Genomic DNA, 15242 nt, shown 5'->3' with positions numbered 1-15242 from the left:
TATGATTTATTAATTATTTAGTAAATAACATATTTTATATCACGTGTAATACATAATTCACTATTAATATTTAACAATACAGTCTTCAAAATACATTTATGAGTCATTCTACGAAACGGGTGCCATTTGGGTCTGCAACATTTGATCAGATGCATAAGGCACAAAAATGTCCCAAAGTCTGTTTCCAAAGCTTAAAGTTATTAATTCAAGTGTTCTTTTTAAGATGATATATGATCAAATGGGTTTTTTTGAAGATTAGCATACTATTTTTAATCATTTTTCATTATTACTTAGCCAATTTCACACGTCTGTGTTAACCAACATGACATTTGCATGTAAAATATCACCAAATAAGTTATATATTTTTTTCAAACATATACTATTTTCAGGATTATATGTGTGTCCCTGTTTACACAATAAATAAATATATATATATATATATATATATATATATATATATATATATATATATATATATATACACACACATAAACATACACACACACACACACACACAGACACACACACACAGTATATATAGGCCTACTACAATATATATATATATATATATAATACATTTCTGGATTAAAATTTATATATTTTTTTTTATAAAATTTATATAAACAATATATATATATATATATATATATATATATATATATATATATATATATAATACATTTCTGGATTAAAATTTATATATATTTTTTTATAAAATTTATATAAATTTAATCCAGAAATGTATTTATAAAAATATATTATTTACAAGATAATTAGTAAATCATATTCAATATATTATCATATTTTGTTTCTGATTTTCTGTTACTGCTGTAAATTTAATTTATTATAGAACATTATATATATATAATAAACATAAAGTTAAATAATAAATAAAATGTATTTATATATATTATTTAAATTTTTAATACTCACTTCACTATTTATATTACTTTAAAACTACCTCTTCATATTCCATACCTTTGCATATTATATATATACATTCTCCTTGTGTGTGTAAACATACTTGACATTAAATCTAATTCTGATTTTTATGCATTGGTTCAGTGTGATTATTGTTGAAAGTAACACTCTAATGTGTGAATTATTTAATAAAAATGTCTTCAGAATTTAGAATAAATACACATCATTTATCAGTTATGCACTGAAGCATGACGCTGTAGGCGCTGTAACATTCTGTCTGTAGACTAGTGGAACCGGTTATGACAACAAAACTCATGGATAAATACCAGCATTTCACTGTAATCATTTTTTATTTGCAGAGACAGATGATGTTTATTTTGATGGCAAAATAACTGTCAGTCTGTCAAAATATAACATACGAGAGGAAACAGCAGCACAGAGACAGTGTACAGAGTCATTATAGAGTCATATCTGTCCTGTTCACCCACCCAATCTCACCAGTGACCAACCCTAGTGAAATGTGCTGAAATATTGAACTACGTCAAATGGGTTTGGTCACTTGAGCAACATAACTGTAAACACAAGAAACTTGTCTTATATACTTTTGCATGGATATATATATATATATATATATATATATATATATATATATATATATATATATATATATACATATATATATATATATATATATATATATATAAAAAGATTTTTTAAAATCGTTTTTAAAAAAATGGTCTTTTAGACTCAAGCCTACATTTATTTGATCAAAAATACAGTAAAAACAGTAATACTGTGAAATATTATTACAATTTAAATGAACAGGTTTCTGTTGTAATATATTGTAAAATGTAATTTATTCCTGTGATCAAAGCTGAACTGTCACATGATCCTTCAGAATATCATTTCTTGTTATTATTAATGTTGAAAACAGTTTTAGCATAATTTATTTGTTTATTTATTTAATCATTTGGGAAAATCATGATAAACTGCCAATAAAAATGTGGCATAAGATAAAAAAAAGAAAAAGAAAAGAAATACTTTTATTTAGCAAAGACACAATAAATTAAAGGCATTGAAGAAATTAATAAATATTACAAAAAAAGTTCTATTTATAATAAATGCTGTTCTTTTTAACTTTCTATTCATCAAAGAATTCTGAAAAATAAAATGTATCACAGTTTCCACAAAAATATGAAGCAGCACTAATAATCATAAATGTTTCTTGAGCAGCAAATCATCATATTAGAATGATTTCTGAAGGATCATGTGACACTGAAGACTGGAGTAATGATGCTGAAAATTCAGCTTTGATCACAGAAATAAATTACATTTTAACATATATTTACATAGAAAACAGCTAAATCTATGTTCTAAAAATATTTCTCTGTTTTTAATGTATTTTTGATCAAATAAATGCAGCCTCAGTGAGATTAAGAGACTAATTTCAAATTTCAAAAACATAAAAAAAAATTAATGTTTCCAAACTTTTGACCAATACAGTATTTTTACAATGTATTTTTCTAGAGGTATTTTAATATAAATGCACTAAAGCAGTCATACAACTTTAATATCAGTTTAGATCTCTTATGATCTCTTATGAACGAGACATTATACTAAGGAAATGCTGTGGAGCAAAAGCAGTTTATTTTGGAGAGGAAACAGGAGACGGGGTCCTCAGAGATGATGATGCTCCTGTGGGCTCCAGAAGAACCACGTTCTCCTTCTTGGGAAGCCAGAACGCAGGGTAAAGCGGCTCCAGAAACTGAGCCTGGAACTTGTGGATGAGCATCATGTCGTTCTCCACGTCATAGAACGCCAGCTCGCCGCCGGAGTAATCCACGTACACGCCGATCCGTGTGGCTTTAGGGCTGCTGAGCGGCGTCTCCACATCACTGTGCCACGCGGAGAAGCTGCGTCCGTTCCACTGCAGACACCAGGAGAAGTTGTTTCCCGTGATGCAGCAGTTGCTCTCGGAGCCCTTGCGGTCGATGCTCTTGTACGTCAGGCCGACGTGAGTGCCCTCTCCTCTCATGTCCACCTCGAAATAGTGGCGTCCCAGGTAGAAGCTTTCGACCGTCAGCACCTGTTTGAAGTGCTCGAAGCGCTCGGGAAGCTCCGCATAGCTGTGCTGCCACGGCGTCGTGTTCGTGACCTTCTTCCGTTCTTCTGTCAGACGCAGGAACTGATGAGCCGTATCTCCGTCGAGGCTCAGAGGCGTGACGTCTGTGAAAGAAAATACAGTCAATCACCCAAAAATACATTCAAATTATATTAAAGGGTTAGTTCACCCAAAAATTAAAACTACCCCCAGGGCATCCAAGATGGAGGTGACTTTGTTTCTTCAGTAGAACACAAATGATGATTTTTAACTCCAATCGTTGCAGTCTTATAATGCGTGTCAATGGGAACTCCATCAATAAGAGTAAAAAAAAACATGCACAGACAAATCCAAATTAAACCCTGCGGCTCGTGACAACACATTGATGTCCTAAGACACCAAATGATCGATTTGTGTAAGAAACCCAACAGTATTTATACCATTTTTACCTCAAAAACACCACTATGTCCAACTGCCTTGCACATCCGGTTAGTGAGGTCTGAACGCGCTCTGATGCCGGAAGTGACCTCACCAACCGAATGCTCAAGGCAGTTGAACATAGTGGTGTTTTAGAGGTAAAAATGATATAAATACTGTTGGGTTTCTCGCACAAACCGATCGTTTCGTGTCTTAGGACATCAATGTGTCGTCACGAGCCACAGGGATTTGGATTTAATTTGGATTTGTCTGTGCATGTTTTTTTGACTCTTATAGATTGTGTTCCCATTGACACGCATTATATGACTTTTTCAAATTTTCATTTTTGGGTGAACTATCCCTTTAATGTAAAGCAGTTGAGAAGCTGTATGGTCAAACCACACTGTCGTTTTGTTTCATTTAACACTAATAACCCTCGTGAACACTCACATTTGAGGAACTCGTCTCTGGTCTTCGGATTCGAGATTGACATGTTCTGTCTCGCAGCGATCATGGCATAAACCGTCGTCTTTATGCCCATGTTATCTGTGATTTGAAACAAGATATTTGGGTAAATTAGCAACAGTTTCACAGTGCTTTATAAAACACAAATGATGTTTCTGAAATTCATGTAGTTTTGCACGCTGACCGTTTTTACAGGTGTCTTTGAGTTTGTTGGTGTACGAGGTCAGCAGGTTGGCGCACATCTCTTTCGTGGACTGTTTGACAACACGACTGAACAACTGCAGTCGATCCATGAGGCCGATATAAACACCAGGTAAAGACACATCAACAGCTTCCTTTTTCCACTCTGAATACTCCTGGGAAAAAAAACCCAATATTGATTAATCTGATCCCTTAAAACTCATCTTTGATCATCAAAATGGCATGTTTATGTGTTTTTTCCCTCCTGTGAAAATAATTCACACCTTAAAGCAGCTTGAATGTAACTCGACACCCTTGCTGTATTTAGTATACATGGAACCATGAATATGCAAATTAGTCTCCGCCTCCACTCACTCGGATTACCTGATGCATTCGCTCAACTGCAGTAAACACTGCACAATGGAAATATTGGTTTAATTCAGACATATATGTTTGAAGCAGAAACTGATTCAGAAGAAGAAGAAGAGGAAGAGTAAATTATAGAGGCTCGTCTACACATCGATGTATCAGAATCATGATGCTTCGTACACATAACGGTAAACGATATGATTAATTATATGACTAGACAGATATGCATACCCAGGCATTACTTTAGTATTATTTATATACTATTATAGTTTTTACTTTTTGTATTTTCATAGTAATATTAATTTTTTGTAATTTTATTATATGCTTTTGCTATTTTTGTTTTTTTGTTTTTTTGTTTAATATAGCTATTGTGGTTTAATTTTTTTATTTTAGTTTTTGTTTTTATTTATTTCCAGTTAGTAATTTTAGTGATTCATATGGAAGCTTGTTTCCGCCACTAAATAAAAAAATATAATTTTTATTTTGCGACTTTTTATGTCACAATTCTGACTTTTTTTCTCATAATTGCGAGATTTAAACTTGTAATTGTGAGTTATAGTCAGAATTGTGAGATATAAGTCACAATTCTGACATTTTTCTTGCAATTGCAAGTTTTTATTACGCAATTTTGACTTCATAACTCACAATTCTGCCTTTTTTTCTCAGAATTGTGAGATAGAATTGCTAGAGACTCTCAGAATTGTTCATTTTTTCTCAAAATTGTGTTTATATCTCTCAATTCTGACTTTTTTTCCCTCTGAATTGTGAGATATAAACAATTTTGAGAAATAAAAGGCAGAATTGTGAGTTATAAATTCAAAATTGCATGATAAAAACTCGCAATTGCAAGAAAAAAGTAAGAATTGTGAGATAAAAAGTTGCAATTACCTTTTTTATTTTTATTTCATGGTGGAAACAAGCTTGCCTTCCATAGTTTCAACTTAAACTTATTATTTATTTATTTATTTTTGATCAATTTATTCATCTAATAATTATATTTCAGCTTCATTTCAATTAACAAAAATGTTTCTAATAGTTTTAATTTTAGTTTTAGTTAACAATATCGTTGCTATTGCAACTTTTAATTTGAATGCATTTTAATTGTACACCCACAACACATGCTAAAAAATACTTTAAGGTCATGAACGGATCTCCATACCTGCAGGAAGTCAATGTCATGTTTGTTCTTGGTGATTTTCTCGACTCGACTCTGGGTTTTCTTTAGTTCAGTGCAGCGCTGCTCCAGATGAACTCGGATTCCCTCGGCCTGCCGCAGCGCCTGCCGCTCCTCCGCCTCCAGGATCTCGCTCACTTCCTTCTTCACCTGCTCCACGGCCGACAGCAGCGTGTCGAACTGCTCCTCGATCACTCCTCGCACCTCCTTCACAGACGCCTGCGGGCAGACAGAGTCATTACACGTCACTGAGCAAAAGGGTTGTTCTTTCTAAAGCCGGAGGGACCGGCCTTTGCATAACATCTGTCATCTTTTGAATGAGACGTATCTGAAGCTCCAGACACTTTCTGAACATGAACATTTAGGATGTCAATAATCAAATGTCATCAATAAATGCATAAAGCGTAATGCACAACAAAACTGCCATTTATAGACCACTGTGATATGTAGACTAACACGCATGAAATCCCAATTAAATAAAGAGTCTTTTAATAAACAATGTGAGGAGAAGTCCGAATAGCAGCTACACTTAACTTAAACAATACCAGACAAAGACATGAGGAAACACAGGGCTTAAACACATGAGGAAACAAATTTAGGATGAAAGAGAACAAGTGTGGGACGAATTAACAAACAAACTAGGAAATCAGGCAAACAGGAACAGATCAAACAAGCACAAATAAATCTCAAAATAAACCCAGAAAGGTTGATCAGATCTCACACACCTGAATCTGAACTCAGAGAGGGAATGAACTCCATTACTTTATAGTACAGTTAATATGTAAACTATTAACACTAGTCAAGCATTGAACAGTAAATCCAAAGTGACTGACTATACAGCAGATGGATTGGTAGGTGAATATGTCCAATTATTTCTAGGTTTCAGCTCGATCTAGTGAGAATCATCAAATCAAATTTGACCCTTGTGTGCATAAAGAATAATTTCATTTGGAATATTCTGATTCACTTGGAAATGCCTCATGCTACAGAAGTACAATGGGTTGCGAACAGGTCTGTGGACAGACTGTAAATGTGATATTTTACCTCTATAGACACCGTGTTGACCTGTAACTTGTTGATGGCGTTTTCTGCTGCTGTGACCGTCTTCATCATGTCCGTCTGTTTGTCATGAAGCTCTTTCTGTAAACACAAACACAATATTGTTTTAACAACAACAACAACAAAAAAAAAATTAATTCTTACACTAATATTTTTTAATAAATCAGTCACTTGTAAAATATTCTATAATGTAAAGAAATATTGACAATTTATACTGTATGTTTCCTGAAAAAAAATAAAAAAAACGATCAAATATATTATAAAATGGTAATACAATATGACAAGATCTCAGAGTTAAACTGTGTCAGAAAAAATAATCTTAATTATGTCAGATAACATTTAAGAAAAACATGGTCAGGTCAAAGTGTCAATAATTTTTGGTCACAAATGTTTATCAGTTTTACTGGTAGTCCACTGTATGAAGAATTTTTGGGTATAATATGTCACAGTTTACTTTATTTTGCTATCCTCACTTACATAAATGAACTATAGTGTCCTGCACCCACTAGTAAAAAAACATAAAAAAATATCAAAAATGTCTGAATAATTTTTGGTTTGACTGTATTATATATATGGTATGGAAGAGGATTAGGGCCAAGCAATAATAAAAAAATAAAACCATCTCGAAATTAAAGTTGTTACATTGAGAAAAAACTCAAAAGTTGAGATAAAATGTTGAGAATAAACTCATTAAATTATGAGAATAAAGTCATTAAATTACGAGAAAAAAGTCGTTAAATTATGAGAACAAATTCGTAATTTAACGACTTTTTTCTCGTAATTTAATGACTTTATTCTCAACATTTTATCTCGACTTTTTTCTCGTAATTTAACAAGTTTATTCTCAACATTTTATCTCAACTTTTTTCTTGAAATTTAACATTTTTCTCATAATTTAACAAATTTGTTCTCGTAACTTAACGACTTTTTTCTCGTAATTTAATGACTTTATTCTCAACATTTTATCTCGACTTTTTTCTTGAAATGTAACGACATTTTTCTCATAATTTAACGAATTTGTTCTCGTAATTTAACTACTTTTTTCTCATAATTTAATGACTTTATTTTCAATATTTTATCTCGACTTTTTTCTTGAAATGTAACGACATTTTTCTCATAATTTAACAAATTTGTTCTCGTAACTTAACGACTTTTTTCTCGCAATTTAATGACTTTATTCTCAACATTTTATCTCGACTTTTTTCTCGTAATTTAACAAGTTTATTCTCAACATTTTATCTCAACTTTTTTCTTGAAATTTAACATTTTTCTCATAATTTAACGAATTTGTTCTCGTAACTTAACGACTTTTTTCTCGTAATTTAATGACTTTATTCTCAACATTTTATCTCGACTTTTTTCTTGAAATGTAACGACATTTTTCTCATAATTTAACGAATTTGTTCTCGTAATTTAACTACTTTTTTCTCATAATTTAATGACTTTATTTTCAATATTTTATCTCGACTTTTTTCTTGAAATGTAACGACATTTTTCTCATAATTTAACGAATTTGTTCTCGTAATTTAACTACTTTTTTCTCGCAATTTAATGACTTTATTCTCAACATTTTATCTCGACTTTTCTCTTGAAATGTAACGACATTTTTCTCATAATTTAACAAATTTGTTCTCGTAACTTAACGACTTTTTTCTCGTAATTTAATGACTTTATTCTCAACATTTTATATCGACTTTTTTCTTGAAATTTAACGATTTTTTTTCTCGTAATTTAATGAGTTTATTCTCAACATTTTATCTCGACTTTTTTCTTGAAATTTAACGACATTTTTCTCATAATTTAACGAATTGTTCTCGTAACTTAACGACTTTTTTCTCGTAATTTAATGAGTTTATTCTCAACATTTTATCTCGACTTTTTTCTCGAAATTTAATGAGTTTTTTCCTCGTAATTTAACAAGTTTATTCTCAACATTTTATCTCAACTTTTTTCTTGAAATTTAACATTTTTCTCGTAATTTAACGAATTTGTTCTCATAACTTAACGACTTTTTTCTTGTAATTTAATGACTTTATTCTCAACATTTCATATCGACTTTTTTCTTGAAATTTAATGATTTTTTTTCTCGTAATTTAATGACTTTATTCTCAACATTTTATCTCGACTTTTTTCTTGAAATTTAACAACTTTAATCTCGAGATGGTTTTATTTTTTTATTATTGCTTGGCCCTAATCCTCTTTCATAATATGGAGAGTAAAACATGACATAACATGGAGTAAAAAGATAAAAAAGTTCATTAAGACTTCTGACTTTTTTCACAATTCTGAGAAAAATTCAGAGAAAAAAATTCTGTATTGTGAGATAAAGTTGCAATTACCTTTTTTATTTTGTTATTCTGTGGCCGAAAAATTTAGTGAGATGTAAACTCAGAATTCTGAACTGTGAGATGTAAACTCAGAATTGTGAGGAAAAAGGTCAAACCAAATCAAGCATCCCTCTGAATCAGTGAGTCAAAGGAGTAATCAGATAGGGATTAGTATCTTTATTCATCTTTTGCTCTGCATTCCACAGACAGGTTCAGACCAAAACTTCATCTACTGAGCACCCAGCTCATGTTCAGCAGTTGTTACTCTTGATCTGTGTAAGTTTTCTAAAGGGAACATCTCTAACAAAAGAGCTTTGACTTTCACATTAAAGCAAAAAAAAGAGTTTTCCCTCCACCCTGACAAGCCAAAACGTAATCAGATTATTTTTTCAAGTAACTAGTAAAGTAACACATTACTTTTAAATTTACAACAAAACATCTGAGCTACTTCAAATAACTAATTTGTTTGACTATTTATTGACTGACAGCTCTCCTGTCCCCATGTAGAGAGAAATTGGAAGTACAGAGGCGTTGTGTGTGAACATGATGGTTATGGTAGCTCTAAACTAAATGTCAGATTTAATTGCGCCAGGGCAAACCCTCTTTTGGCATTAAAAATTACTAAAGACATGCAGTGAAAAATTAGTGCTGGAAAGCTGACCTTATTGCATATGCATTTGTAGGAGTTTCCCTTTCAGATGCAAAATTTAGTATTTTAATGAGCATGCAAGGTGATTTACTAAGGTTTGTGCTAGTCAACATACTGGTATTTGCGGCATTATTTGCCGCCCAAAGATGCATGCGTTAAACCAGACGCTAATTTGCGCTGCTCTTGATAGATTGTGTTGTTCATTATGGAAATGTTATGGCTGCGTCTGTCAGTAGATCAAGGGGAGAACTTTCCACTCACATCTGCACTTTTGTGTAATTGCGATCTCACGCCCTGTTTAGTAAATCTGGCCCTATGTGTGAACATGCATTTACTCATCTCACTTGCACAAAAACAGATTCAGCATTCCTCAAAATTAATAAAAACAATGAAATGCAAACTCAGAATATCACGCAAACCTGTAATAATTAAATCTGTTAAATAACACAAATATACTTTATGTATTTAATCTCACTTTATTAACCAATATCTTTGTCCATAAAAAGTAACCAAGTAATGCAATTGCGTAGTTACTTTTTTAGGGAGTAATGCAATATTGTAATGAATTACTTTTAAAAGTGACTTTACCCAACACTGTATCTGACAGTCTCTCACTGCACTATTGTCAATGAGAACCCCTCCCTGCTCTCTCTCCAGTTAAAACATGCTTAGATACGCTCTCTGAGATGCACACATGGATTTTTGTTCTCTGATCCTGAGGTAACAAGTCCCACATTTCAAAGAAAAGGCCTTATTGTTCTCATAAACATGTCCTGGTAACTATTTTGATGTTATAATGAATGATTTGGGTGCCCTATGGACAAAATTTCAGGTGAAAACTGAACAAGGAAACTTTGCAAGGTGTTTTGTCAGACAAATATTAAAGCAAAGTTTAATATTAAGTGCATAAAGAGATCAATCTTATAGACACTTACTAAAATCCACCATAAAACCCTAGAAACGGTTTTAGCAACACACACAACAGTCTAGCATTTTAGTGTTGTGTTTTGCACAGGTAATCACATATTGCTCAGCTTACTTGGACACTGTAACGTAAAGTGTCTGGAATTTCAGTGGATTATCATCACTGAGAATGAAATGACTGATGAGTATGCAAATCAGTCAGTAATGTCATGACCTCAGTAGTTAAATTACGTAGATATGTACCAGAGATCTGTGTGTCATAGTTTCTCTGTTCATCAGCTGAGAAGAAGTTTCTGGAAAGATAACTGGACATACTGTGCCTGTTAGTTCTGTCATCCAGTCAGGCAGGATTGCTGAACATGTTACTAATGTTGTGCAACGCTGTAAACTAATTCTACTGTCAAAACGTCCCTAAGAATGCCTTGCCTCGACTCAGATCCATGAAAAGTGCGGGACACACCCTGTTCTGCACGCGGCAACAATACATCAAACACATTCACTCTACGGTTGAGAGGAAACTCCCTTACAAGCACACACACGTAGGGTGGATTGTTTTGCTCTACTGCGTTTACAGTAAAAGTTTTCCTAATGTCAAGGACATTAAAGGAATAGTTCAACAATTGAAATGATGTCATTATTTACTCAACCTCATGTTGTTTTAAACCAAAGTTCCAAAAAAAAAAAAAAAAAAATTTCAAGTTAAAAGCACCTTGAAAGTATCTTAAAAATGGTCCGTGTACATGCATTATATCCTACGGTAGTTTTATGCAAGGAACGGACATTAATACACTGAAAATAATGAATTGTGTGGCTTCAGAAGATTTGGTTAATAATCTACTGCTATGATTGTTCTATTGCGCTTTTTGTCATATTTGGATTTTAAAAGAGATTATAATGTAACAAAAGATTTCTATTTCAAATAAATGCTGTTTTTGAACATTCTATTCATAAAAAAAAAATCCTGAAAAAAATGCATCATGGTCTACACAAAGATATGAAGCAGCACAACTGTTTTCAACATTAATCATAGTAGGAAATGTTTCTTGAGCTGCTTTCAAACTCAACCGGATAAAAGCCCTTTTATTTGTTTAGCATGCAAATATGCCAGAAAACCTGACTGTAAATAACCCAACAGCGCTCAAATGCGGCCACAGCCAAAAAACAACCTAGAAACGACGTAATGGAATGTTAAAAGCATGTTAAAGACACACTAAACCACCTGTTGAGGTGTTGAATCATCATGAAAACATGTCACATGTTATGAAAAGAGTGTTTGCGTTCTAGTTCCGGTTACATTGAGTAACCAGTCTTTGAAAAACACCATATTTTGCTGCTTCCTGATGCACATTGTGTTCGTTAGTTTATCTATTGATATTCATGAGTTTCTTGATTATCACAGAAGTTTGAGATGTTTTGCATTCTTGAGGAGATGATGTCACGCAGACGTCGTTAACTGACACACACAACTGGATGCAGAATGACGAAACCAGTTTCAGATCAGACTACACCAGAAATGCATTAACTGACACATGCGTCAATGAGGTGTCCGAAAGAGAAATCCCAAGAGATCTTTCACAGCAATGAGACTGAATAGAGAGCAAATGGGTCAAACTCACACATGAGCCTCAACTACACCCTAAACACATAACTAGTCAAGCATAACCAAATACTAACCTAATTAAAGATGAATCAGCACTGTAAAATTATATATATATATAAACATTTTTCTTTTGTCAAGTCAAATTAGATTCACTCATGTTGATCAGATTACATAATCTTTTGAGTTTCTGTTAAACCAATCTCTTTTTCTTTTGTATTAACTAAAATTGTTAGTTTCAGTGAACTCAATTTTAATGCAATGAGGTTACTTTGTTTTTTAAGTTAAACCAACATTTTTTAAATCAGTTTATTACTTGATATTTGACCATTTTAAGACGTGAATCCTGAAGACTATGCAATTAAATTATCAAAATAATGTCTCTTTCTGAGTGATTTAAAAAATGATATGATCAATAATAAGTTATGGCAACATAGGTTTTTTTTTCCATTACTTTAAATTATCAAAATAATTTAACCAATTTCAACTTCATTTTTTTAAGTTATACAGGATTCAACTCAACTTTTAGGTCCGTTTAATATAATTTAAATTGAACAGATTATACTTAAAAATGAAGCAACTGAATTTAGTGATGGAAATTGTATACTTTTACGTTTTTGTTACATTGTAGCATTGTTGAAAAATTCATCCCCATGCTGTTTGAACAGTTAGTAACAGCAAAACTCTCCCCAACAGATGATCTGAGGAATCATTCACACCTAAAGCACTAAGTATTAAACTTCATTGTGTGAGTTTGATCACATCACTAACCTTCAGCATCAGTAACGACCTTAGCAAACAGCACTGATGGGTCTTTATTAGGCCCACTGTCAGGTCTTTGAAACAGTATATGCTTATGTGACCTGTTCTTTTAAATCAGAGACAGATATAGCATGATGACTGACCCTGTTACAAATGATCTGCACAGAGAGATGTAGTCTGATATGATTTAGTTGATCTCTGATCATTTAATCAGAGCGAGGAAAGAAAAAGTCCTCTGTTCCTTATAACTTAGTGTTTTATTATACGAGACAATGGGGCTAAAATCCACCTTAAAAGTGAAATGTTTTAGGTTTCTCCCATTTTAGCTCGTAAGGCATTCATAAGATGAGAGTAAATGCTGTGGCTGAATTCGGAGGAACATACTACTCTTACTATTTGTGATATATATCTTTACATGGCAGAAATTAAAAGAAAGTACTACTTTTATTCAGCATGGATGCATTAAAATGACAAAAGAAATAACAGCAAAGATATTTATAATGTTATAAATGTTTTCTATTAAAAAAAAAATGCTGAAAAATCTCCATCTACAGTACAGTTATACTGGTGTTCCTCAGGGCTCAGTGTTGGGCCCGCTTCTATTCATTATCTATTTACTCCCTCTTGGCCACGTTTTCAGGAAATATGATATCCATTTTCACTGCTACACTGATGACACCCAGATCTGTCTCCAGAACCCTCTGGTTCTTTTCTTTGTTCAGCTGTTTAACTGAAATTAAAGATTGGCTTTCAGCGAACTTTTTAAAACTCAGTAGTGATCAAAACGAGGTCCTACTTGTAGATTTGTTTTTCTTAAGAAAGTAATACTTTTATTCAGCAAGGATGCATTAAATTGACAATAAATGTATAATGTTACAAAAGTTTTCTATGTAAAAAATGCTGAAAAAATCCTGAAAAATGTCACGGTTTCCACAAAAATATGATGCACAACTGTTTTCAACATTGATAATGATCATAAATGTTTCTTGAGCAGCAAATCATCATCATAGAATGATTTCTGAAGGATCATGTGACACTGAAGACTGGAGTAATGATGCTGAAAATTCAGCTTTGATCACAGAAATAAATTACACTTTACTATACATTCACATAGAAAACAGCTATTTTAAATTGTAAAAATATTTCACTATTTTACTGCATTTTTGATCAAATAAATGCAGCATTGGTGAGCAGAAGAGACTCGTTTTAAAAAAAAAATCTTACCAACCCCAAAGATTCTCATTACAGCTATACGTAAATCTATACATGCAACATTTTAACATTATTAAGCGAAGTTATAAAGTATATAAATAAGAAAACAACATCAAATGGCCCTTGAGTCGTGCGGTACCTCTATTTTCCTGCGCGCCTCAGTGATGGGCACGGCGTTGTGTCCGCGGTGCTCCTCTGACGCGCACTCCTGACACAAGCAGCGCGCGTCCGCGCAGCAGTACAGCTCGAGCGGCCCGCGGTGAGTCTCACACGTCCGTCTCTCGATGTCCCGCAGCGGCTCCACCAGCTTGTGGCTCTGAAACTTGACGTTCTCCAGGTGCGGTCTCAGGTGAGCCTCGCAGTACGACACCATGCAGGTCAAGCAGGACTTTTTGGCTCGGCACGGCCGGTCGATGCAGGAGTCGCACGTGACCTCATCTGGTCCAAGCTCCTGCTCTTCATCCTGGGGCTTCTGAGGGTCCTCTGATTCCTGGAGGTCTTCTTGAATCTTGCTTTCCTCGGTGATCCTGCTGTCCTTTTCTCCTTCTGTCTCTGGAGATCCATTCACCTGAATCTTCTTCTCCTCGTCTGTGGACTTCAGATTGCTCTCCTTCTGCTGGAGTTTAACTGAACCCATGCTGCGTTCCGGGAGGTCTGCTGTCAGCACCACGTCGCCCATGACTGCTTTTCTTCTGTCTGTCCTGAGCTTTGACTTCAGTTTAAAGTTGCAGCCAAGCCCAAACTTATGACAGGTGAGTTGAATCGAAGCCACTCCCCCTGAAACTCAACCATTTCCTTATATTCCCTCTCGCGCTTACAGCCAGAGGCGGTGGGCGGGGTTACACTATGTTGTGGGCGGAGTCAACATGAGGGCATGTGGTTGCTGTTGATTCTGTAATTTGGTTTCTTAAGTTACAGGCTGATATAATTGTTTCTATGGCTTACTGGTAATAATACATTTACTCATCCACAAACCCATTTGACCTTCTTTCTTCTGTGGAACACAACAGATGCTCTTTTCCGTACAGTGAAAGCGAATGATGAAAATGTAACATTCCTGGATTCTTGATGAAGACTCATAAATG

The 15242-nt window shown here is 33.6% G+C and overlaps 1 protein-coding gene across 1 annotated transcript; it reads right to left on the bottom strand.

Moving 5' to 3' along the window:
* Positions 1-2437: 2437 nt before the first annotated feature.
* Positions 2438-14928, bottom strand: trim16 (tripartite motif containing 16). Its single transcript, XM_048171254.1, has 6 exons — positions 14297-14928; positions 6672-6767; positions 5613-5846; positions 4089-4260; positions 3890-3985; positions 2438-3147 (listed from the first exon to the last, which is right to left on the bottom strand). The coding sequence occupies exons 1-6, from the start codon at positions 14834-14836 to the stop codon at positions 2567-2569; spliced, it is 1719 nt and encodes a 572-aa protein (XP_048027211.1). The 5' UTR covers positions 14837-14928; the 3' UTR covers positions 2438-2566.
* Positions 14929-15242: the final 314 nt, after the last annotated feature.

Source organism: Megalobrama amblycephala, linkage group LG20 (assembly GCF_018812025.1).
Source record: "Megalobrama amblycephala isolate DHTTF-2021 linkage group LG20, ASM1881202v1, whole genome shotgun sequence".
NCBI lineage: Eukaryota > Metazoa > Chordata > Actinopteri > Cypriniformes > Xenocyprididae > Megalobrama > Megalobrama amblycephala.
This window is presented reverse-complemented; position numbering and strand designations above follow the sequence as displayed.